This window comes from Symphalangus syndactylus, chromosome 2 (genome assembly GCF_028878055.3).
Source record: "Symphalangus syndactylus isolate Jambi chromosome 2, NHGRI_mSymSyn1-v2.1_pri, whole genome shotgun sequence".
NCBI classification, from domain to species: domain Eukaryota; kingdom Metazoa; phylum Chordata; class Mammalia; order Primates; family Hylobatidae; genus Symphalangus; species Symphalangus syndactylus.
In genome coordinates, this window is record NC_072424.2 from 14,584,764 (window position 1) to 14,610,210 (window position 25,447).

A 25,447-nucleotide genomic window follows, 5' to 3' on the forward strand; every position below is an offset into this window, starting at 1 on the left:
GGTGTGAGGGCAAACCCTGGGGAGGGAAGGGGGCATGGTAGCCAGGTTTTTCTCTGTGAGGTCAGCCTCAGGTGGTTGGCATATCTGCTGCACAAACCCCCTCAATGCGGGGACCCCCAGTTCATCGTGTGGCCCCCACTCTCTGCATGGCCTTTCACATTCACTGTGTGCACCCCTCCGCCTTCACTAAATGCTCCACCACTCACTGTGGTGGGCGTGGGGCAAACAGCAGCCCAGAGTCAGGAGACCCCTTCTGGATGCTGCTGTAAGCATTGTCATTCTTACGGACAATGGGCTAGGCTGGGACGATCAAGCACTGGTGTTTTATTCCAGGGGCAAATGGTGTTTACTAGCTGTGCTCCATGTTATCCATTTTGCAGAGAATGGAAAACAATAGATTTCTTTTCTACTTATATTCCTCTGCTCATTAGCATGCACAATATAAAGGCCAGAGTTGCTGAAGCAAAATCAGCAAGTTCTGATTAATTTGCAGAGCTCCAATGATGCTTCCTGACTGAGTCATGTTGAGGAAGGATCCTTAATTGGGAACAGCCTCAGACAGTGGCATGGACAGCAAAAGAGAAGGAATATCAGAGCAAAAACACCCCTAAAGCAAATGCCAACAAGAAAGAACATTGGCTTAATGTTGACAGTTCAATCAACCGTGTCTGGAAAGACCAGGCATGCCTGTGGGTGGGAGTTCAGGGGAAAATGGAAAAGCACGCGGCCAGATTTAGAAAATAAGAAACTCATCCCTTTCAGCATCTGTCGTTGTTTTTAACAAGCATTGTCCTTTCCAGGTTGCCCACCTCTTGGTCTGGAAACCTTAAAAATCACAGACTTCCAGCTCCATGCCTCCACGGTGAAGCGCTATGGCCTGGGCGCGCATCGAGGGAGACTCAACATCCAGGTACCCGGCCCTGTGGTTGGAAGGATTTTGACTGCCTTGTTTATTGCTCTGGTTCCTTGAGCTTGGATCAGGCAATGCACAGGATTTAAAATGCATTAGCCTGGATTCTCACAGTAAGAAAGGATATTGCTGAATGATCCTAATTTTACAGAGAGAGCTCTGAGACTCAGGGAGGCAATGTCTTCTCCAAAGACTGTTGTGAGTAAAAGTGAGACCACCAGTACCTGGACCCAGGTTGTTCCCCTTCCACCTTTTGAACACTTCTCTTCCATATGCTGTTGGTCCAGAAAGGACAGGAGGAGAAGGTGGAATGCCTGGGGCATGGCGAGGCAGAGCCGGGGCACACGAAGCAGTGGCATTTGTCTTCCCTTGCCTCCCTGCCAATGCTTCTTGTCTCTGCCACACACACATCTTCCAGGTTTTCCTGCGGCTCCCTCCATTGCATTCCCCTGGGTCAAGCCCTGCGTGGCTCCTGGGACCATGCACATCCTGGCTGGTCTCCCTCCTGGAGGCTCAAGGGCCTTTCTGGCCTTGGGCCTCAAGACTGTCAGGCCTCCCTCTCTGTCAGTCCCATCAGTCCAAGGTCTTACTCCAGGAAAGTGAGCTCCTCCCTGCACACTCAACACACCATGCAATCCTTGACTCCAGGCTCTTTCTGTAGCAGATTCCCCTGCCTGAAACTTATACTGCCCAACCATGCTCCACTCACATGAATCCCATCTGATCCATGCATGAATTTCCTATTGCTGCTGTGACAAATAAACGTAGCCTCTTCCCACAAATGTATTCTCTTACAGTTCTGGAGGACAGACGTCTCATTGGGCGAAGTCAAGGTATGCAGGGCTGTGCTCCTTTCTGGAGACTGTAGGGAGAATCAATTTTCTTCCCCTTTTCAGTCTTGAGAAGCTGCCCCATTCCTTGCTAGTGGCTCTTTCCTTCTTCAGAGCCAGCAAAGGCAGGTGGAGTCTTCATGTGACCACCTGTCTGGTTCTCTGTTCTGATTTCTTGTTCCCCTTTTGAGGATCCTTAAGATTACACTGGGCCCACCTGGATAGCCTGGGATCATCTCCCTTCCTCAAGCAAACTTCATTCCATCTGTGACCCTCATTCCTTTCTGCTGTGTAATCTAATATATGCACAGGTTCTGCGGATTAGAGCGTGGAACATCTCTGGGTAGGAGTTATTCTGCCGCCCCATCCCCAGGGCCTTTTTTTCCTGCCCCACCTCCTGCTGATCTGTTCTTTCTCAACTTAGCACTTCATCTCTACCGTCCTGTGTGGCTCTTTAATGGCACCATATTCTAGTTTTCTTTCTATAGCTCTTCTGTATTGGGAGTAGTTTCCAAGCACCTTTGCACATGCACCATCTCTGGCCTAGGGAGGGAGGAAGTTCCTTGCCCCTGGCCCTGAGAGCCATCAAGGGTGCACTCAAAGCTAATGGCTTCCAAGTGGCAGAGTGGACCCCTGACTCCCCCAGTGGTCTGTGTAAATGTGCCAGGGGCAGCTGCTGTGCTGGGAACTGTGTACAAACAGATAAGGTTCCTTCCCAGGGAGCTCATGGGATTGGAGGCATCTGAGCCAAGCTCTGACTCCAAGCTTTGCTCTTTCTCCACCCCACCCTTCAGACTGCACCGCATCAAACAGACTTTCGAACTGCTTAACCTCCACCACTTTTTAGTTCAGAGGAATTCAGGTAGAACATTTGTAGAAATAACTTTAATCAGATCCGAAGGTTGGTTTATAAATGCTCGTATAAAAAAAGAATAATAAGCAATAAGAAATATTTGGATGTGCACAACTGTCAACTGCAAACAATCTTTTATGTTTTATGAGAGGATGAACACGGGAACCCTCAAAGCTTGAGCCGGAGCTATGTTCATGTTCGCACAGTGCCTCCAGTACCCTAGAAGGGGCTCCAGGCCTCTGAGGAAATGACGGTCAGACCCAAGCAGGGCGTGTGCAGCCTGTTTTGTGCATTAATTAGGGGAGCTGTCGTCTGATGCTTTGCATGCTTTCTCTATAATTGAAATTATCCTTTGAAAAAGAGAAAGTGTTCACATTTATCTGTGCTTTCGGTCAAAAATTAAAAGGTCCTGTTAATCCTAAATGTGTTGGAGTTGAATGGGAAGGTGGGGGGAGCGTGGTGTTTCTGTCCCTCCAGTTGGGAATTCTGCCGGCAGAGTGCCACGCAGGGTGTGCCAATGAGACATTGTAGACAGGCATGCTGAGTGCAGACCTTGGCCTTGAGTTTCTAGATTGGGGGCCTTTGGAACAATGAGCTCATGTCTCTGAGGCTCAGTTGCCTCATCAGAAAGATGAGAGTCCTAATCACTCGCAGAGTTCCTTGAGTGGTGACCTTAGGTGACTTCTGATTTTAAAACATTCCCTGGATCATCTCCTTCCTCTGTTGAAAGGCTCTGGTGGCTTCTAGTTACCATACGAGGAAAGTCCCAGGTTGGCCCTGGGTGACTGGGTCTCTCTCTGAACCTTCATTTACTTATTTCCTTGGGTTGTATCTGCCCCTTCCTTGTGAGTAAGCCCCATGTTGGATGTGGCCTTGTTTCTCCTGCTTGCCCAGCCCCTGGTGTGCAGAATAGCACCTGCAACATGGGAGGTGCACTGAGGACATGGACAGAGACCTGGCTCAGGTGCAGATGGTGTTTATTCACTGACCTGCCTTTGCTGGGCTGCACAGGAGCCCCACCGTAGATGGGGCGTCCAGCAGGGAGCAGCCGGCGAGGCTGTCCTCACTTCATCTTCCCGGCTTCAGGTAGTCTTTCACCCGTGAGAGGCCCACCCCAGGCAGAATGCCAAGCTCCCCTCAGTGAATGCATTGGCTGAGTGCACTCTCTTGCCTGTGGTCAGGGTGAAAAGGAGGCCGTGCGTGGGAATCACATCAGTGCTATTTGTCTTCATGGGTTTTTCTTTCTTCAGGGGCATCTTATTTACCCTGATGCTTTCTCACAGGAAGGTCTCAGTACCTGCTCTTAGACTGGGAAGTTGCTGCTTTAATAGCCAGATCTGGGCCCGCCATCCCCAGCCTCTGGCTCTGACCCCACTCAGGTACCTGGTGTCAACCCCAGAGAGGACAGTGTCGTTTGCAATGTGTGTCTGTGGGCTTCGACATACAGCCCCAGTCCCCCACGGGGAGCTCACTAGGCTAAATCGAGGGGTCAGCAGGGCTGTGCTCCTGTGCCACAGGGAAATGAGGATGAGGTCAGCCCGCTTTTGTGGTTTGTGTCTTCCAGAGCCAGTGCCACATGCGGTGTGATTCCACTGTCCCAGGTGCATAATTAAAGTCAGTGTGCTCCAAAAATACATCTCCCCACACAGAACGGTTTGAAATGCAGTTTAAAAATAACCACCTCTTGTCTCACATATGAGTATTTTGTAGGCGTGTTGAGCTAATGGGATTTTGTGATCGAGAAACACCAAGATGTCAGAATTAGAAACTGTGTTTAATACCCTAGTGCGGGCTATGGGCTGGTTCAGCCGAGCGCTGTGCCGCCCCAGGACTCTATAGGCGCAGATGTGGCTGTGGTCCAGGCTGGAAGGTATGGGGCTCACAGGCTGGGGCGCTGGTGCTGGTCGCTCTGCTGACCAGCCATGTGGCCTTGGGTGAGATGCCCTCATTCTCCAAGGCTCAGTGTCATCATCAGGAAGGTGCAGGTCCCACCGCTGGCTCTGCCTCCTTCATGGTATTGTGAAGGTCAAAAGGAGTAAAGAAAGAGAATTGCCTTTGGCAGTTCTCAAATGCCTATTCTTACCCATTAGCATTCATTCTTGCAGCAGACCATTGTGAGGTGCCTGCTATGTGACAGGCATGGAAAGGGCCATGACAAAAAGCCCTAGGGATTCTCTGCCTTCAAGATGCTTCAGTCTCTAGCAGAGGGAGAGTGGGAATCAGCTCGAAGCATCATTGGCACAGTGCTAAGTGCCTTATGCACGTGATTTCATTTATTCCTCCAACGTGGAAGATAGTACTGTTATTATTACCTCTGCCTTATAGGAAACAGACACAGGGAGCATGGAATGACTCAGCTCACATTTCCCAGGAAAGGCAGATTAAGAATCCAGGCAGCTTTAAACCTTGAGTTGTTGCTCCTAATGATGCCATAAAACTGCCTCCCAAGTCAACAGATAGAAGTGGTATAGGTCCAACAGCTGGAATAGTGATCAAACCGTGTACATCTCTCTTTTCTGACAATTGTCTCACACTGATTTATTCATCTGCACCCTCGCCAAATGCTGAGCCGCTTGCAGAAAATGTGACTCTTGCATTTCTGGGTATTCCCCACCCTGTGTGAGCGCAGTGTCTGCACATATGGATGCGCTGAATCAACAAAGCTTCTGTGTAGTGGCTGCAGTGCTTAAGGGCACTTAAGCAGGAGAAGCCTAGGAGGAGGCCGGGCAGGCTGGTCTGCTGTCCACATGTGTTTTTCGAGTGCATATTTGCCCTGTGTGGTTGGCAGATACAGGGATGATGTCATTATGACACAGAAGCAGCATTGGTTCATGTGTGACTTTTGCTAGTCTATGAATGTTCTGTGGGGCCGAGCACCAGCACCTGGCCACAGAGTGCCCTGTCACAGGTGAGTGTGGAGTCTATGAATGGTCTATGGGACTGAGTATCAGCACCTGATCACAGAGTGCCCTATCACGGGTGAGTGTAGAGTCTATGAATGTTCTGTGGGACCGAACATCAGCACCTGGCCACAGAGTGCACTGTCACAGGTGAGTGTAGAGTCTATGAATGATCTGTGGGACCGAGTATCAGCACCTGACCACAGAGTGCACTGTCACAGGTGAGTGTGGAGTCTATGAATGATCTGTGGGACCGAGTATCAGCACCTGACCACAGAGTGCACTGTCACGGGTGAGTGTGGAGTCTATGAATAGTCTGTGGGACCGAGTATCAGCACCTGGCCACAGAGTGCACTGTCACGGGTGAGTGTGGAGTCTATGAGTGGTCTGTGGGACCAAGTATCAGCACGTGACCACAGAGTGCACTGTCACCGGTGAGTGTGGAGTCTATGAATAGTCTGTGGGACCGAGTATCAGCACCTGACCACAGAGTGCACTGTCACGGGTGAGTGTGGAGTCTATCAGTGGTCTGTGGGACCGAGTATCAGCACCTGGCCACAGAGTGCACTATCACGGGTGAGTGTGGAGTCTATGAGTGGTCTGTGGGACCCAGCACCAGCACCTGACCACAGAGTGCAGTGTCGTGGGTGAGCGTGGAAGCTGCGGAGTCCTGTGCGTGGTGCCCTGTGCCTCCTTTTCCTCGGCGTCGGTGGGGCCTGTGCTGGTGCATTGCTCAGGTTCTTCTCCGTTTTGCCCTAGCCTTCAACTCAGCAGCTCCACGCCGCCTTCCAGCTCCACGCCACCTTCCATCGCTGGCACCACCCTCCTCCCTGCTTGTTTCCTTTTCAGATCAAATCCTATAATTACAGCTGTATTTAAACACTGTTTTGAGCAACTCAACGTGTCTTCTTAATTGTGCTAATGTGTTTTTAGAATTAATTTTTTTCAGTCTTCTGCTTCCAGACCTGTATAGATTTTGAATGGGCTGGCTGGTGAGCTGGGTTTTAGACTGGGATCTTTTACTGGAATGCATTTGCCATGTTACCACAGAAATACCTGTCTCCTTTTCCATCATTTTAAGCAGAAGACTTTGAAAGAGTCCTTATATCTCAATACTTCCTTTTTTCCAAGTAGAGTTTTACTTTTGTTAACTTAATAATAGAAGGTTAGAGAAAAAACCCAACATTTACATTTTATCACTACATTGGGACAAGATAGACTTTCCAGGAATTCAAGGAAGACATCCAGTTCGGCAGGAGAGCAAAGGTTCGGCCCCTCACCTATGATTATTCTTCCTGTGCACCCAGGACCCTTTTATACTCACTCACTTGTGAGGCTGTGATCTCATTTAGAAACAGTCACTGGTTTCTTCCATTCTGGGAGCAACTGCAGACAGATTGGAAATTAACATTCTGAGTCTCCAAGAGAACATGTTGACAGTGACCTCTAAAATCATGCTCAGGGCCGGGCGCGGTGGCTCATGCCTGTAACCCCAGCACTTTGGGAGGCCGAAGCGGGTGGATCACCTGAGGTCGGGAATTCAAGACCATCCTGGCCAACGTGGCGAAATCCCGTCTCTACTAAACATACAAAAATTAGCCGGGCATGGTGGCGCACGCCTGTAATCCCAGCTACTTGGGAGGTTGAGGCAGGAGAATCACTTGAACCTGGGAGGCTGAGGTTGCAGTGAGCCAAGATCATGCCACTGCACTCCAGCCTGTGCGAGAGGGTGAGACTCTGTCTCAAAAAAAAAAACAACAATAAAAAACAAAAACCAAACCAAACCAAACCAAACCAAAACGAAACAAAACATGCTCGGATCCTTTGCCTGTAGTTAGTCTTAGGAAGTGACCCTATATTCAGGTGGGTCATCTAATGGCAGCTCATCACCTGCCCCATCCCAAAGAATCCTCCTTTGAGGACCCTCAGATAGTTTCCGTAGGTCATAAACTAAGGAAGGGGGTCCAGGGACAGCAGCCCTGCCGAAGTGACTTACTGTACCACTGTTATTATTTTGGATATTTTCTTAGCTGGCAAGCCTCAAACAGATTGCAGTAGTAAGCACTGCCATGACAGCACCATGTCATGCTGGCTTTCAACCTCATTCTCAAGAATTTAAATTACAGTAAGTCAGGGTCTGACGTGTGATCAGAGAAATGAAACATTAAGTGTGTGGTTGGGACTCAGGATGTCACTGCAATTCCTGCCTATAATTGGGGACCGATTTACATCCCCTATAAATGGGGATGTAAAAAAGTTGGTGCTCAGATCAGAGCTTGGAAGAAACAGCTGATGTTTTGAGGTCACAAGGAAAAACATAGCACACTCCCTACACAGCTCTGGGTGTCCTTGTGATAGCCTGGTCACAGTTGTTTGGCACTCTGTGGACCAGGTCTTGTCTCAGCCATGTTAGAAGTGACTGAGAGTTTGGTCCCCTAGAGAGAGAGGCTCACCTCTTGCAGCTCTTCCAGGAGGAAACGTCTGGCTGTAACAATAGTGTCTGTCAGAGCCATTTTCCCAGCACCGCTGGAAGGAATCATGAGTCCTCTCCTCAGTCATTTCCTTAAAAATTATATGGAGCACCTCGATGCCAATATTAGAATCTAGTTCCAGTGTTCTCATCCCCTTTTTACCTAAAATGAGGTGGGATACTTGGAGGCGGCTGCTGCCTGTGGCTTCATACGTACCCCCGCACGAAGACATGAATGCAGTTTTAGAACATTGAACCAACTGAGTTTTATCCTGTGTCACAGCTCATGTTCCAGAGCACGTCCTGTACATGTCTCCCTGTACCTTTTGGCCCCAGTGCTCTTGGGGCCCCACTTTGACCAAAGGTGGAGGCCACCCACATTTCTCCCAGCAGGAAGTCTGTGGAGTACCTTGGGCAGCACCATTTTCCCAGGTCTCACCTGTGCCCGACCCACACCTGCCTGTGGCTGGGCCCTGCACCGGTGTCTTTGACCCTAAGCCTATTTCTTCCTTCAGGCCTTCCCGATTTTCTGTTTTGTTTGTTTGTTTGTTTTTGTTTTTCCTGGCTATGCAAAACCTTGCTGTGACTCTTAAGTTCTTCTTGGGGGCCATATACGTGCTAAGTGCTGCAGAGGCAAAAGTAATCACAGTAGACATAGTTTCCGAGTCAAGGAATGTCGTGTTTGTTCTGATAAAGGGATTTCGTTCTACATCTGGCTTCAAGCAAACGGTCTTGGAGACAGTGTTTGGATGCCAAAACACTGGAATTTTGGGTATTTGGATTTTTATGGGAATAACAGGACCGAATATTTTAAATTGTGACTCCCTTGGAAAAATCAAAATGAATATCTATTATGATGGTAACGCACTGTTCTTATTTCTCAAGAAGCCTACAGTGTAGACACACAAGCAGGTAGAAGGACAATGTAACCAAAGTAAAAAGGGTCCAAAGCCTCCAAAGCCTCCTTGACCCATGAACCGCAGATTATTAAGGAACCACAGAGTTATCTGGTTCAGATATAGATTCTGTTCTGTTTGCTATGTGCATTTTTCTTTAATATGTTATTAAATTTCATATGTTGTGTCCTTGAAACACTACCACAGAATGACCTACACACCTGATTGCCGGGAGACATGCACATCCAGAAGACAGTCATCCTACCTGTGTACAGTGGGGCAGGTGCCCTGGGGAACCATCCCCATGAGGCATCACTGGAGAAGGCACAGTGCAGTTATGACTGCAGAGTAGACACACAGGCTCTGGGGGTTGTCTGTTGAACAAGCTGAGCCATCACGTGGGTGCTGGAGCGGGCAGGGAAGGAGCTCTGGGTTTATCTACAGCTGGAAAACTGAGATTAGGGTCTCAGGTCTGTACTTAGTAGCTGTGGGGTTAGGGCAGGTCACTTAGCCCCTTACTTCAGTTTCCTTATCTCTAAAACATATATAAAATATATTATATATATAAATATATAATATATATAAAAAAATATATATTTTATATATATGTATTTGTTCACTAGCTCTTGGGCCACCCCTGCCTCCCAGCTTGTGCTGCCTTATCTCCCTGACCACTGGCTTGAATTTCACCCCTAGGATCTCCCACACCCACATCCAGGCAGGGCCCAGAAAAGTCTGATCTGAGAGGCATCAGTAGTCACCCCCGGAGCCTGTGTGTCCATTCAGCAGTCAGAGCTGCTTCTCCAGTGATGCCTCATGGGGATGGTTCCCCAGGGCACCTGACCTGCTACACACAGGTCAGCGGACCGTCTCCTGGAGGTGTATGGTTGGGAATCAGGTGTGTAGGTCATTCTGTGTTAGTGCTTCAAGGACACAATAAATGCTGTATAAGCAGAAAAAGCCAGGGTAGGGAGAGGGAGGGGAGGAAAAAGGAGAGGAGGAGGGAAAGAAAGAATAACAGAGCATATTCTTTCTTTCTTTCTTTTTTTGAGACCGAGCCTTGCTCTGTCGCCCAGGCTGGGGTGCAGTGGCGCGATCTCTGCTCACTGCAACCTCCACCTCCTGGGTTCAAGCGATTCTTGCGCCTCAGCCCCCTGAGTAGCTGGGATTACAGGCACATGCCACCATGCCCAGCTAATTTTTGTATGTTTAGTAGAGACAGGGTTTCACCATGTTGGCTGGGCTGGTCTCGAACTCCTGACCTCAAGTGGTCCTCCTGCCTTGGCCTCCCAAAGTGTTGGGATTACAGGCATGAGCCACCGCGCCTGGCCAGATTCTTCCTTTTATTTATTCATTTTATTATAACAACAACACAAAAACACAACACACCTCTAGAAACCTTTTATGTACTCAGCACTGTCATAAGAACTGAGGAAACAACGCTGAGCGAAAGCAGAAGAGCCCTGAGCACTTAGCAAATATTTACTGGGGGCCTATGATGTGCTGGGCCCTGTTCTAGGTGCTGAGATGCCTTAATGACCAAAACAAAGATTCTTGCCATCTTGAAGCTTGCGTTCTAGTGCGGGAGATCAAGGCAGGTGTATTAGTCCATTCTCTCACTGCTATAAAGAAACAGCTGAGACGGGGTAAATTCATTAAGAAAAGAGGTTTCATTGGCTCATGGTTCTGCAGGCTGTACAGGAAACATAGTGGCTTCTGCTTCTGGGGAGGCCTCAGGAAACTTACAGTCATGGCGGAAGGTGAAGGGGAGGCAGGCACTGCTTACATGACCCTAGCGGGAGCAAAAGACTGGGGAGGTGCCACACACATTTAAACAACTAGATCTCATGAGAACTCACTCACTATCCAACACAGTTCTAAGGGGGAGATCCACCCCTATGATCTAATCACGTCCCACCAGGCCCCAACTCCAACACTGGGAATTACAATTTGACATGAGATTCAGGCAGGGACACAGATCCAAACCATATCAGCAGGAAATGTGACAAATCATAGTGTTTATTATTATAGTATGTTAGAAGGTGGCATATACTGTGGAGAGAAGGGAAACAAAACCAGCGGACAGCTGGCAGTGGTAGTCATGGGGGCAGGCTCTGGGGAGGTGGTAGCTGTTCTTCAAGAAGGGAATCAATGGGGAGCCAAGGGGGTATGAGAAGAGCATTCTGGGCAGAGGGGATGGCTTGAGCAAAGGTCAGGGGTGGAAGCATGCTCAGTATAGCCAAGGGGCAGCAGGAGGTTGGAGTGAGCATCAGGGGAGAAGACATGAGCCAGAGGTAATAGGAGGCCTGCAGGCCCCCTGGAAGGACTTCGGCTTTTAGCCGTGAGCCAATTAGGGGAGCCCTGGAAAGTTCTGGACACAGGAATGACATGCTGTGGCTTACATGTGAAACGGATCAACCTAGTCACTGTGTTGACATTTGGGGAGCAAACATCAAAGCAGAGGCCTGTTAAGGGGGGTGACTTCAGGCCCTAGACAGGAGATGGTACTGGCTTGAGCCAAGATAGGAGTGATGGAGGGGGTTGGAAGTGGTTGGATTTAGGATATTTTGAAAGTAGGATTTTCTGATACAGGGCAGATGAGGTTTGGATGAAGGTTGCAAGAGAATGGAAGGGAGTCAGGCATGCTTTTTAACCTGCAACTCTGATAATCTAGTAATCTAATGGGGAGATGAAATTACTGAAGAAAATCCCACCTGGGAATGCATAATTACAATCTGTAATGAATCCTGGGAAGGAGAGGAGCAGATGCATTCATTCCCTGGGGCTGCCACGACAAAGTTGGGAGCCCAGACAGGCCAACTGAAAACAGCAAACACTGATTCTCTCACAATTCTGGAGGCTTGAAATCTGAAATCAAAGTGTTAGCAGGGCGTCGCTCCTTCCGAAGTCTCTAGGAAAGGGTCCTTCCTTGCCCTTTCCAGCGTCTGGTGGCCTCAGGCATTCTGTGGCATCCCTGGGCTGGTAGATGCATCACCCCAGTCTCTGCCTCCCTGGTCCCTCAGGCTTATCCCAGTGAGCCTCTACATCATCTGCCCTCTGCCTGTGTGTCTCTGTGTTCAGATTTCCCCTTGTTTAAAGACACAGTCATGCTGGATATGCCCATCCTGCTCTAATCTGACTGCATCTTAACTAAGTGTATCTGTATCAGCCTTTTTTTTTTCTTTTTTTGAGATGGAGTCTCATTCTGTCACCCAGGCTGGAGTGTAGTGGCGTGATCTTGGCTCACTACAACCTCCATCTCCCGGGTTCAAGCGATTCCCCTGCCTCGGCCTCCCAAGGAGCTGGGACTACAGGTGCGTGCCACCATGCCCGGCTAATTTTTTGTATTTTTAGTAGAGCCGGGGTTTCACTATGTTAGCCAGAATGGTCTGGATCTCCTGATCTTGTGATCCGCCTGCCTTGGCCTCCCAAAGTGCTGGGATTACAGTCGTGAGCCACCGTGCCTGGTCACCAGCCCTATTTCTAAATAAGGTCACATTCTGAGATTCCAAGAGTTAGGGCATGAGCCTATTTTGGAGAGGGGGAACACAATTCAATACTGTGGTTCTGTATGCCCAATATATCTGCCTCAGGCTGGAGCTTGGAGGACTTTCCTGAGGATGGAGTGAGTACTTAGGCTACTACATGAAGAAGGATTATAAGTTGAGAGTTTATTGGACAAAGGGTAGGCAGAGGGAGAGAAGAGCCTTCCAGGTCAAAGAGAAGAGTGTGTGCAAAGGCCCTGTGGTGGTGGGGAACATGGTCTATTGGAAGGACTGAGGCAAAGCCAGTGTGACTGGAGTTACACTCTGGTTATGGAGCAATGTCATGGCCAATGGCCATGAGAAAAAGAGCTTCCCACCATTAGTCGTCAAGTAAATACAAATCAAAGCCACAATGAGACAGGATGCACAGGCACCAGAATGGCTTTGAAAAAAGGATAATATCAAGTGTTGGCAAAGATGTAGGGCAATGGAAACATTCATACAATGCTGGGAATGTAAAGTAGCACAGCCGCTTGGAAACCTGTTTGGCAGTATAATAGTCTGTCTTTATCTGGGGGATATGTTCCAAGACCCCCACCCCCAGTGGATGCTTGAAACTGTGGATAGTACCAAATGCTCTTAGATGCTAGGCATGGATTTCTTTTTCTTTCACCACAATTTCACAGGTAGAAAATTCATTCTTACCATAGATCTTAGCAGCCTCAGCATACAATTTTCTTTCTTTTTTAAATTAAGTTGAGACCTTTCATCTTTTCACTTAAAGGAAGCATTTTACTTGTCTCTTGGGCATTTCTGAATTACCAATATCAATACCCTTGCATTGTGGGGCCATTATTAAGTAAAAGGTTACTTCAACACAAGCACTGCAATACCAACTCTTTGATAACCAAGATGGCTGCTAAGTGACTACTGGGCAGCTAATGTAGACAGTGTGGATCACCAAACAAAGAGAGGATTCACATCAAGGTGGAATGGTGAGAAACGGTGTGGGATTTTGTCACCCTACCCAGAATGGCATGCAGTTTATAAATTGGTTATTTCTGGAATTTCCCATTTAATATTTTCAGACTGTGGTTGACTTCAGATAACTGAAACCATGGGAAGAGAAACCACAGATAACGGGGGACTATTGTATTTATTAAAGTTGAACATTCTCATGCACATTGACCTAACAAATTCACTCTCATGCCTAAATGGAAATGTGCTCACAGGTGCACAAGAAGACATGCATAGGTATGTTCATAGCAGCATTATTTATAACCCCCAAATGGAAATAATCCACATATATCATAAGTCATTTTTTATGTACTACAGTGAAATACCATATGACAGTTAAAAGGACTAAATTACTACTGCATGCAATTGTCTGGGTGAATCTCCCAGATATAATAAATATTGATCAGAAGAAGCCAGACACAAAGAGTAGTTACAGTAGGTTTCATTTATATAAAGTTTGAAAATAACCAACCTGAGGAGATAGAAGTCAGAGGCGTGGTTATGTCTGGGGGAAGTTAATGTCTGGGAAGGGGAACAGGGAGCTTCTGGCGTGCTGCTCATGGTCTACATCTTGGTCTGGATGTGGTTATGTGGGTACATGCAGTTTGTAAAAATTGGTTGAGCTGCACACTTGGGATTTGCACACTTTTCTGTATCTATTTTAAAATTAATGAAAACTTTACAAGAAAGCTGCTCAGCTAAAGAAGAGAGGTATATTTGATTTAGCCTTTTAAAAGTGAATGTTAGGCCGGGCACGGTGGCTCACGCCTGTAATCCCAGCACTTTGGGAGGTCGAAGCAGGCGGATCATCTGAGGTCAGGAGTTCGAGAGCAGCCTGACCAGCATGGTGAAACCTTGTCTCTACTAAAAACACAAAAATTAGCCAGATATGGTGGCGGGCACCTGTAATCCCAGCTAATGAATCCAGGAGGCAGAGGTTGCAGTGAGCCGAGATTGCGCCATTGCACTCCAGCCTGGGGAACAAGAGCGAAACTCCGTCTCAAAAAAAAAAAAAAGAGTGAATGTTAAGAATATAATAAATGAAATTAGGTGATAAAGGGGATAAAGGGGAAGGAGGAGAGGCAGCAGGAAGTAGAAATAATGATTTCTTCACTGCCTATAGTAGGGAGTTAATGGGTACTTTCTAAGAAAATACAGAATTAAGTATGTTACGTAAAAGACATAGTTACTAAATCAACCACTAAAACAAAGGTACAGCTCATTAGCATTTTCAGAGGAAATATGTACTTAAAGCAAAAAAAACAAAAAAAACAAAAAACGGATCAATAGATAAAAATAAAACAAAGCCACAGGAAGCAATAAAAATAGAATATCTAAGAAACACGGATGATTCATTCAGACAAGAACATCTGTCAATGGGCTAAATGGACCTAACTTACCTATTAATAGAACAAAACTGAAATTGTACTATAAAGCAAATTTAATCACAGACCACAGCAGGCACATACTAAACATAAAGGGAATCATACTTGTACCCCCAGTGGTTTCCATGTATTAACTGTGTTTTCTGTGCCAGGCACTATACAAAATACTTGTAACTGTGACAATGGTATTATCACATATTTTATTTCTATCCTCATTTTATAGATCAACTGACCTAACTGGGGGTATTTAAATAATGAGCTGTAGAATGAGGACTTGCACTTGACCTACATGCGTTTCTGAAAGCGATTCTGAGCTGTGTTGCCTTCTTGGAGTGCACAGGAGGACATACACAATCTTTATGGGGTCACTAAGTGAATTAATAATTGTTTGAGAATTAAACTTGTTCCATAGATAATAAAATTTTAATGGCTAAAGCATTTCCCAGATTGGAGTTAAATCGAATTAGAATGTTGATGTGAAAACATTTGCCTGTTTCTTTTTCAGTTAGTATATTTCTTCCTCTTTTCTTCTTTTAAATAGTTAATAAATGGTTTATGGTGTGTTGAATAGATTTTATTTTTAATTTTAAACTGTGGATGTTTACTAGTTTCCTTGGCCAATGCAAGGAAATAGTTAAGAAATTGGTTTTGGTTTTAAAAATTGCTTCAAAAACAATGAATACAGTGTTTTTGTACAGCCTGCTTTACTGATGATTAAGGTTGGAATTGGGACAAGGTGCATTGCCAATTTGCAGAAGGATCAGCTGATTGCACCTGGAAAGTTTTATGGGTTTATAGCAGTGGTTTATTACAGAGGTTTATTGAAGGCAGACATTCAGACCACATGATGGCCATTTTATGGCAGATTACTTACTTTACCAATCAAATGTCACAGCTAACATTTTTTAGATAACCTCCCCCTGAAAAGGCATTAACTTGGTGATGATCTATAGTTTCAGCTATTGCTTCTAAATTTTTTTCTCAAAAATATTTTAAAATAACTATCACTTTATCCTATTTCTCTCCAAATAGCCCTGGGATACGTCTGCAGAGAGGCAGCTGTAAGTCAATTATCCTGGAATCACTAAATAGTTACATTCACTTGGATATGATTTTTTATTTGCTTCCAGATGTTTCTGTGTAGAGGCAGCCCATGATTATGAAATATGTACAGTGCAGATCAGTGACTCACTGCCGCAGAATGATTTTGATATTCACTGTTGTCTCTATCTATCAGAAAGCAAAGCCCTTTGCATAATACCTAGCACGTAGTCAATGCTCTGTAGATACCTGAAAAATGAAAGAATAAACAGTAAACATTGTATCAGTCACCCTCTATATCTATGTGTCTCTTTCCTTTTGCTTTTTAAAATTGCTTTTTAAAACTTGTTTTAATCAGTTTTGTAACAAACAAACACACTTCACATTCCACCCAGCCCCTGACTGCCATCAAGCACTGTGGATGGCACAGCTACTGGAAACTCTTTTTAATTGTCTCTTTGGGAATTGAAATCTTCAATTTTTTTTTTTTTTTTTTTTTTTTTGAGACAGAGTCTCACCCTCTTGCCCAGGCTAGAGTGCAGTGGTGCCATCTTGGCTCACTGCAACCTCCGCCTCTCAGGTTTAAGCAATTCTCCTGCCTCAGCCTCCTGAGTAGCTGGGATTACAGGCGCATACCACCACACTTGGCTAATGTTCTATATTTTTGGTAGAGATGGGGTTTCACCGCGTTGGCCAGGCTGGTCTTGAACTCCTGACTTCAAGTGATCCTCCCACCTCGGCCTCCCAAAGTGCTGGGATTACAGGCGTGAGCCACCGTGCCTGGCCTGAAATCTTCACTTCTAAATAATATGCAAATATTGATCTGTATTAATTTATAAATGTAGACTTGATCTTTTAGATCCCTATTCTGGAAGATGAGGTTATCACCCATTTTTATCACCCCTTTCCCCTCTTCCATCTTTCCCATAAAATTGTAGCTCAATTTTTAGGTAAATCTGTATCTGAGGTTTTCATTATTATGACTGAAAATTTTGCTTCCTAGTTACTGAGCCAAAAAATACTTTAATTTTCAGTCAGGAAATATTTACTTCATATCATGTCTTAACAACCTTTTGTTTTCCTGGGCCTGCTTGTATTTTTAAGAACATATCCTCCCCACATCTTGCAATAGGTCTGGATCCGAAAACAGACAAAAAAAACCTTCAATATCATTTTTTATGCAGCCACATCTGTTCAGTGGTTTTTAGTCCTGTTTTGTGTTTTACTTTTCTGTTAGACACCCCTTCAGAAGCCATTTCACCTGCTGCATTCTGAATGGGCTACTCTCTGGGTCTCCTACATGGCTACTGTCTTGGGTCTTCTTCACCATCATTCTGATAATTCTCTGCTATGTTGGAGCCCTTGATTTCTGGATCTGATATATTCCTTTCTGTAGTGTTCTGCCTCATTTTTTTGGAGTGCATTCTCTAGTACAGGGTCCCCAGTCCCCCTTCCACAGACTGGTACCAATCTGTGGCCGGTTAGGAACGGGGCTTTCACAGCAAGAAGTGAGTGGCAGGCCAGAGAGCAAAGCTTCACCTGTATTTACAGCCACTTCCCATTGCTCAAATTATGGCCTGAGCTCCACCTCCTGTAAGATCAGCAGTGGTATTAGATGCTCAAAGGAGCGCAAACCCTATTGTGAACTGTGCATGTAGGGGATCTGGGTTGTGCGTTCCTTATGAGAATCTAATGCCTGATCATCTGTCACTGTCTCCCATCACCTCCAGATGAAAATGTCTAGTTGCAGGAAAATGAGCTCAGGCTCCCATTGATTCTACATTATGGTAAGTTGTGTAATTTTATTTCATTATATATTATAATTTAATAATAATAGAAATAAAGTGCACAATACATATAATATGCTTAAATTATCCCAAAACCATCCCCCACCCCCAGATGGTGGAAAAACCAGTCCCTGGTGCCAGAAAGGTTGGGGACTGCTGCTTCAGTAGCTTCATGGAAATGGTGTATGAAAAATAGATTTTTTGAGAATCTGTGAATCTGAAAATGTCTTTATTTTGCCATCATGGTTGATAGTTTGGCTGAGTATAAAAATTCTAGGATGAAAAATCTTTCCCTTTTGAACTTTGAAAGCACCATCCCTCCATTCTTCTAGCTTCAGATGCTGCTATTGAGAATTCTGATGTCATTCTTATTCCTCTTTCTTTCTTTGTGTGTGTTCCTTTTACTGCTTGTTTCCTCTTTGGAAACTTTTAGAATCTTTTCTTTATTTCTGATGTTTTGAAGTTTCAAAATGATATTCCATGGTGTGTATTTTAGTTTATTATGTGTACTAGATTCTTACAAGTTTTGGAGACTTAACTGGGAAAGTATAGTTTTTATTTGGTCGTTTTTTTCCCCCTAAAATTCTTCTGGATTTCTTCCTCTGCTTTTCTTATTTTTCTCCTGTTGTCTATTTTTGTGTTCTGTTTTAGTTTTTGTGAGATTTCTTCAACTTTAGCATTTTAGTCTTTTTGTTTTAAAAATAGAAAGCCTTTCTATTTTAAAAGTTGCTGACATTTTAAAAATTTCAACTTTCACATTTTAATTTCCAAGAGCTCTTTCTTGTTCAGTGCTTTGTCCTTTTTTAGAGTATTCCTTTCTTGTTTCATGAAATCAAGACCTTTCTAGAAATATTAATTATAGATTTTTAAAGCCTTTTTTCTGTTCTCTATTATAGTTTGCATTTTTTTTTTCTGTTTGTTATAAACCTGGCTGCATGGTGTTCTATAGCTGGTTGGGGGAAGGAGCTGGAACATCTCACTCTTTAGTGTGCTGATGCCCCTAGAGGTTACTGTTTTTATCCATCACGGCACCCCTGCCCTCCTCTGTGCCTAGTATCCCCAATCCAGGGTCTCTACAGTTTGCTCTCTTTTCAGAGAAAAATTTCAGGTCCTCTGTGGAGTGGGGTTGGAGATATGGGGGAATTAATTGTATTATTATTATTTTTTTTGACAGTCTTGCTCTGTCACCCAGAGCAGAGACAGACAGTCTTGCTCTGTCACCCAGAGCAGAGACAGACAGTCTTGCTCTGTCACCCAGAGCAGAGACAGACAGTCTTGTTCTGTCACCCAGAGCAGAGACAGACAGTCTTGCTCTGTCACCCAGACTAGAGCGCAGTGGTACAATCTTGGCTCACCACAGCCTCTGCCCCCCTGGTTCAAGTGATTCTCCTGCCTCAGCCTCCTGAGTAGCTAGGATTACAGACGTGAGCCACTGTGCCCAGCCTAGTGTTTTTTTAGTACACATTTTGAAGCAATTGCCTGTTGAGTCCTGCCTTACCCTCACCTCCCAAAGATATATTGAAACCCGGGTTCTCAGCTTTTTTAAGGTTCTGTGTGGCTTGCTTCTTATTGTGCTGTTTTGACGTTTGCACTTCCTTCTCTTGCTGAGTCATTCAGGATTCCTCCATCTGATTCTGTCTTCCTATATTGTAATTTAGGGCTTTCATATGTCTTCTGGCTTTATCAGAGATCAAAGTTGTATTTCTGTATCTTGCTTTCTTTGCTTGGGGTTGACTTTTGAGAGAAGAACACAGAAAAACTAACGTGTTTATCCCATCATCTTGAAACAGAAAAAATCCTCTTAGATTGACTTTAGACAGTATCAGGTTTTCTCTTTGTTATGGATTTGATAATTCCCACATTTATCTTAAGCAAAATTGAGTCTGTTAGGGGCATTGGTGTGCTTTCTTTAAGGTAAAAAAAATGCATATAATTTAATTTCCTTTATAAAATTACATTAATTCTCAGGTTTTTTTTGGTATTGTAGTAGAAAGATTCATTCCATGTTAGTGATGTTTTCAAGACTAGTGGACCCTTTAAAGAATCAAACCTTTTGGTTCACCAACTTTTAATTGAAATTTCTCCAAAATTTATCAGTGATTTTCCTACATTATTAAAGAGAAAGAGATGAATGCATTCTTCTTGTGGTTTCTCAGAGGCATCACCTGAATATCATTTATTGCACGATGGTATAATTTTGTAACATCTCTGGGGCTGGTACCTCCTTTTTCACTGAATTCTCCCAGGCACTTGCTTTTTAAATTCATAATCAATTTTGCAGAGGTGGCTGTCGCTTCCCAACGAGTCATCTTTGGGAAGAGCTCTCCATTCCCCTGACACTGTGCTACATTTAATTGACTGTCCAGTGTGCCCAGAAAGAACGGAGATTGGCAGCAGAAACAAAATATGCAGGCTGGCAAAACCAGGAGCCTTAAATTTAATTTCAAATCCTGTTCAGTAGACTTTGATGGGCAGTTCCTTCCAGCTTCCATGATTCTATAGGGTACATGTCTCAGGCTATGTGGCAGTTCTATTCTTATCTGCTAAGCCTTGGATGTCTAACACTGTACTGTGATTTTGTCCTGATAGAACGCTTATGTTAGGTGGTGCGGTGATGGATAGAGTTTTGCTCAGCGGAACCCTTGGCCAAGTTGTTCACTCCCATAGCTGGACTCTTAATTTCACATTTCCACTGCCCACTGAAAGTAAGGCTGTCCCCAGAATTTGAGCTGAAAGGGCTCAGAGACAGGGAAGATGGGCTGGCTGATCATTTTTATCATTCAGACTTTTTTTTTTTAATCTGATCATAAGAAATAGCTTTGCAGGAGAATGGCGTGAACCCGGGAGGCGGAGCTTGAAGTGAGCCGAGATGGTGCCACTGCACTCCAGCCTGGGCAACAGAGCAAGACTCCGTCTAAAAAAAAAAAAAAGAAAAAGAAGAAAAAGAAATAGCTTTGTGAAATAGCCATGGAAAAATAGGGTTAATAAACGAGGATGCTTCACTTGGTTCAAATGTCCTTTCTGGGAGGCGGGGAGTCAGGGAATTATCCCTTCACATGGTGATAATATAGAGAAAATTCCAGAGCAAAAACTTTACCCGTCTTGGAAATTCAGATCAAAAGAATTTTTGAGCAAGGCATGGTGGTGTGTGCTTGTAGTCCCAGCTATTCAGAGGGCCGAGGAGGGAGGATCATTTAAACCCAGGAGTTTGAGGCCAGCCTGGGCAACATGGCAAGACTCCATCTCTGAAGAAAAAAAAAAGAATTTTTGGTAGTAATAGCAGCTGATACTGAACACATCAAATGACTTAAACACTAACAAACAAATGTTCGCTGGATAAACTTACCCTTCAACACCTACTTCAAGTACACCCTGGTCTTGGGGCTTTCTGCCTATGGTCGGCCCCACACTAAGTTAGTGATTCTGTCCTTAAATGCTCCCGCAGCGGTTTGCTCATATTCCTGAAATAGCACCGGCCCCACTGTGTTCTAATTCATCTATTTTCACTCTTTCTTCCTGCCTAGATGGCGAGGTTCTGGGAGGGAACGATTCACCTTTGCGTCCCCGGCACCTGGTGTGCGTGGGCTGCTGTGTGGGAGATGGTTTATGTGTGCTAGATGAATGAGTAGTAGGAGTACTCATTAAATTTCATCTTTCACACTGGGCAAAAAGAGGACATGGTATATTGAAATATTTTCAACTTGTGGATACTAAGCAACTCCCTCTTATGATTTAGGATGAGGAGTTCAGGGCACAATTATTCCTTTCTTTAACACCTTCCTCATTTTCTTCTCCTATCCTCCCTCCCTTCCTCTCAGTCTCAGGAAAAGATATGTCTTAATTTTCTTCAACTGAGAGTCTTTTTGAAGAACACCGCTTTCTTTCTTTCTAGGCGGGCATTAATGAAAATGATTTTTATGACGGAGCGTGGTGCGCGGGAAGAAATGACCTCCAGCAGTGGATTGAAGTGGACGCTCGGCGCCTGACCAGATTCACTGGCGTCATCACTCAAGGGAGGAACTCCCTCTGGCTGTGAGTGTACCTGGACATGTGCTTTCTGGACCCTGTTTTGGGTCTAGCTTTTGAGGGTCTGGACACACACAGGGAAGTTGCAGAGAGGTGTTTGGTGATGGGCAATAGAAGAGGAGAAAATTGGAATATGAACAGGAGGCTGGGCTCACTGTCGACACATTCTCCTGGAAGGAAGGTGCATCTCAGAACGACACCCTCCCCTTGTACAGGAGTGGAGAGAAAGATCTGCCTGACAGGTAGAGCAGAATAGACACAGACTCAGTGAAATCCAGGCGGTTTAGGCAGGTGACTGCTGTCTTGGCTCTGGGACGAGATATTAGTGTTTTGGCTGGTGGCCAGGGCACAGCCCAAGGCAGGACCTCTGGACAAACAGTGAGTACACAGTTCTGGGGTAGAGGGCATGGATCGTCCAGATCCTGGAAAGAAGGACTGGAAGTCTAGGTTCCTAAATGGAGGATCATCAGAGAAGTAGTAAAAGTCAAGGATGACAGAGCTTGAGGCCTGAGAATGAGAAGGGGTCTCATTTCTCAGAATTTCACTCAAGGCCAAGGCTGGGGCAGTGACAAGTGTGATCTGATGGTAATCCCAGGAGAGATGGGCTGCAGCCCCTGAAAACCCTCCATCTCATGACATATGCATACAGTGAAACATATTATTCAGCCTTAAAGAGGAAGGCATGCTGCCACATGCTACACATGGATACAGCTTGGGGACAGTCTGCTGAGCGCAGTACGCCAGTCACAAAAGACAAACACTGCATGATTCCACTTCCACGACGACCTAGAGCAGTCAGATGTGTAGAGGCAGAAATTAGAATGGTGTTGCCAGGGCTAGGAGGAAAGGGGAATTGGGAGTTAATGTTGAAGAGGTACAGAGGTTCAGTATAGCTTGATGAAAAGTTTTGGAGATAGATGGTTGCAAATCAGTGTGAATGAACTTAATACCATAAAACTGTACAGTTAAAGATGGTTACAATGATAAATTTTATGTTATGTTTATTTTACAACAAGCAAGCAAAAATACATGAACAAAATCACCCTGTCGACCTCGGCTCAGGGCTGGTTGTGCAGACGGAGGCAGAGCTGCATCCGTGAGGGATGTTGTGTGGCTCCGGCCGTGTGGACGGTGGCTATGCAGAGCTTGGGGGCTTTGTGGAGGGGTGCAGTAGGGTCAGCAGGACCTCGGGTGCTTTCTGAACTTATACAAGAAATCTTCAAATTCTTCTAACATCTGCCGACATTGAGAAGCCAAGATCACAAATGCCCCATGCGCGAACATTAGGAAACTGTGATCTTTGTGAGCTCAGATCCCTCCCGTCTGCAGCCGTCCCCAACCCTCCCATCTATACTGCACTCTCAAAGCTCATGTCTTGGCATCTTTCAACATTTACTAATTACTTGTTGGCAACCAAATAAAATCAGAGTTTAATTTGCTGACTAGATTAATTTTAATTTCTGGAAGGTCAACATTAATAAATAAAGTGGGAGAAGTGAGATGAACCTGGCATCTGTGCTCACATTTAACCACCTGTCATTGTCCCTGCAAAGGGGACTTTCTTATCCAGTGACAATTGTCAGGCAGTGACTCATCATCTATTTTATTCTGAATTTTTTTTTTACTGTAAAGACAATATTATAACATCCAGAAAAATTTTAAACATTATGCATGATTCTGTGGTCCTTATGCTAACAGATTTCCCCCCCCATATTGCACTAATGTTACATATCCAGTTATTTTATTTTTAACTTAAAGACATACCAGTAACGTTTTTCATGCTGTTACTCAGCCTTCATAATGATTATTTTTAATGGCCTGTAATTTACTCAGCCACACCTCCATCACTGTCCCAGTTTTCTATTATCATATATCATATTGTGAGAAAGCATTTTCATACTTTTTCTTCATTTGAATTCTTTTCTTTGAATACATTTTCAGAGCTCAAATAATTTGTGCATTTTGACAACAGTTGATTATGCATTTATGCCATTTTGTGTATCACATTTTATTTGCCTTGCATTTCAGTCGCTTTTGTGTATGTATATGCTGATTTTTGCTCTGCGGTACGCATTTTGCTTTTAGCAGTAGCTTATTACCATGACAATTGTTTTCACTGTTGATATTCTGAAAGGCAAGAATTTATGGGGGCAGTTGGGTTGCTCAAGAAAAAATGGAAACTTAAAACAAAAGCCTGGTTTGAGATTATCCATGGGGATTTTTGCCTTAATGCTTGCATGTTAAGCTGTCTGACCACTGTCCTTAGAGACCCAGTAGTCGGGTTATTATTGGACTAGAAAATAAGTGAAAGGTAGGTATAAAGCTCACATTCCATTTCAACTAGAAACACAAGAAGGTTTGGGATAAGCAAGGAATTGCAGTGGAACAGTATCTTTCCTCAGCTCAGACAGTAAGGGAACATCTCAGAGGGAAGGCCAGGGATAGAATTACTTTAAGAGTTACTTTTTAAAAATGTATTTCAAGCCAAATTATTCTCCAGAAACAATGAAAAGAAACCTGATGAGTTTTGGTTTGTCTTATCTCCGGGAATAGTACTGTCTCCAACGAGGACTGAAGAGGAAATGGGATGAGGATACATCTTGGTATCTGAGCCTTTTTCTATCTCAGTATGTCCAGAAGACATGTCAAAAATGAGTATCATTAAATACTAACAGTAAAGGAGGCAATAGTTATCTCCCTTTCTCTCTTGCCATGACCTGTCCCCACACTGCTCCCAGTACAGATGGCTATGGTATCATTTTTTTATATGTCTATTGTTTGGTTTTCATATTTCTTCCCGCTAGTCTGTGATTCCCTTGATGGCAGATCCATGTCTTGGCAGTCTTTATTCCTGGGACCTTACCCAGAACCAGGCACCTATTAGATGCACAAGAAATAACTCTTTAATGAATGGGTATCAATATGAAGTAAAGAGTTGACAAAGACTCATTCACATGGAATGATAATGAGTTAATTGATCTATGATGATACATGAATGAGCATTTATTTATATTATACATGTAAGGGGGGAATGTGGAGGGTTTCAGGAAGAGAAGATTGAGAAGCCACAAGTGTCTGGAGCTGGACGGCTCCTGTAGAGCAGTCGCCGCATCAGGGCTTTAGGCCCTTGCTGGTTTTGAGATTTTGCTTCTGTGACCCTCAGTTTCCTGTTCCCTAAAAATGGGATAACTACTCTCTGTCTCATAAAGATGTGGTGAGGGTAAAATGAAATTATGATGTTTTAAATGACCCAGCACATAATAAGCGCACAGTAAGTGGTGGCTGTTCCTGCCACACGTCTTTGGGTTTATCTGTAACTGTGGTTTTCAAGCTTTATTTTTAGGTATAGATTCTTCTCTCAAATAAAATCTTTCTTGGAAATATTTAGAAAATATAGACAGAGAAAGCTGCTTTGCATGAGTCTGAGGATTTGGGGACAGTCATCTGCCTGGTCCTCCCCTCTTCTCCCTCACAGGAACACCCCTAGAGGACAAATTGGTGGAAGTATCTGTGTGTAAGAGTCTAGTAAACAGCTTGAGGGTGGTCTGCACAGGTTACTATCCTGCACACTTCCCCGGTGCCCGTTGCCGCTTCCCAGGTCCTGCAGGGTCGCAGGCAGAAGTGGAATTCACACCAAGACAAGCCATGGCAGAGTTGGAATTAGAGTCTGAGTTTTCTAGCTAAGTGTGCAGAGCGTACCCTGGTCTCACAGCATGTTGCATTTTGGTTAGTAATGTTTTAGAAATGGAAAGGGAAGAACTTGCCAGCCTGGTAGATTTTTCCAAATGGATGTTGCTGTTCCGAGTGGCTTCTAGCTGGCTATCGAAATACAGAAAGACTTGACTAG

The 25,447-nt window shown here is 44.7% G+C and overlaps 1 protein-coding gene across 4 annotated transcripts in view; it reads left to right on the forward strand.

The window, feature by feature from the left end:
- Positions 1–25,447, forward strand: part of CPXM2 (carboxypeptidase X, M14 family member 2) — a 219,719-nt gene that overhangs the window by 101,229 nt on the left and 93,043 nt on the right. For all 4 annotated transcript variants that reach the window (XM_055246335.2, XM_055246325.2, XM_063616959.1 and 1 more), the window contains 2 exons: positions 801–910; positions 21,467–21,606. In XM_055246335.2, the coding sequence (XP_055102310.2) occupies positions 801–910; positions 21,467–21,606 (250 nt within the window). The remainder of the gene's footprint in view (positions 1–800; positions 911–21,466; positions 21,607–25,447) is intronic.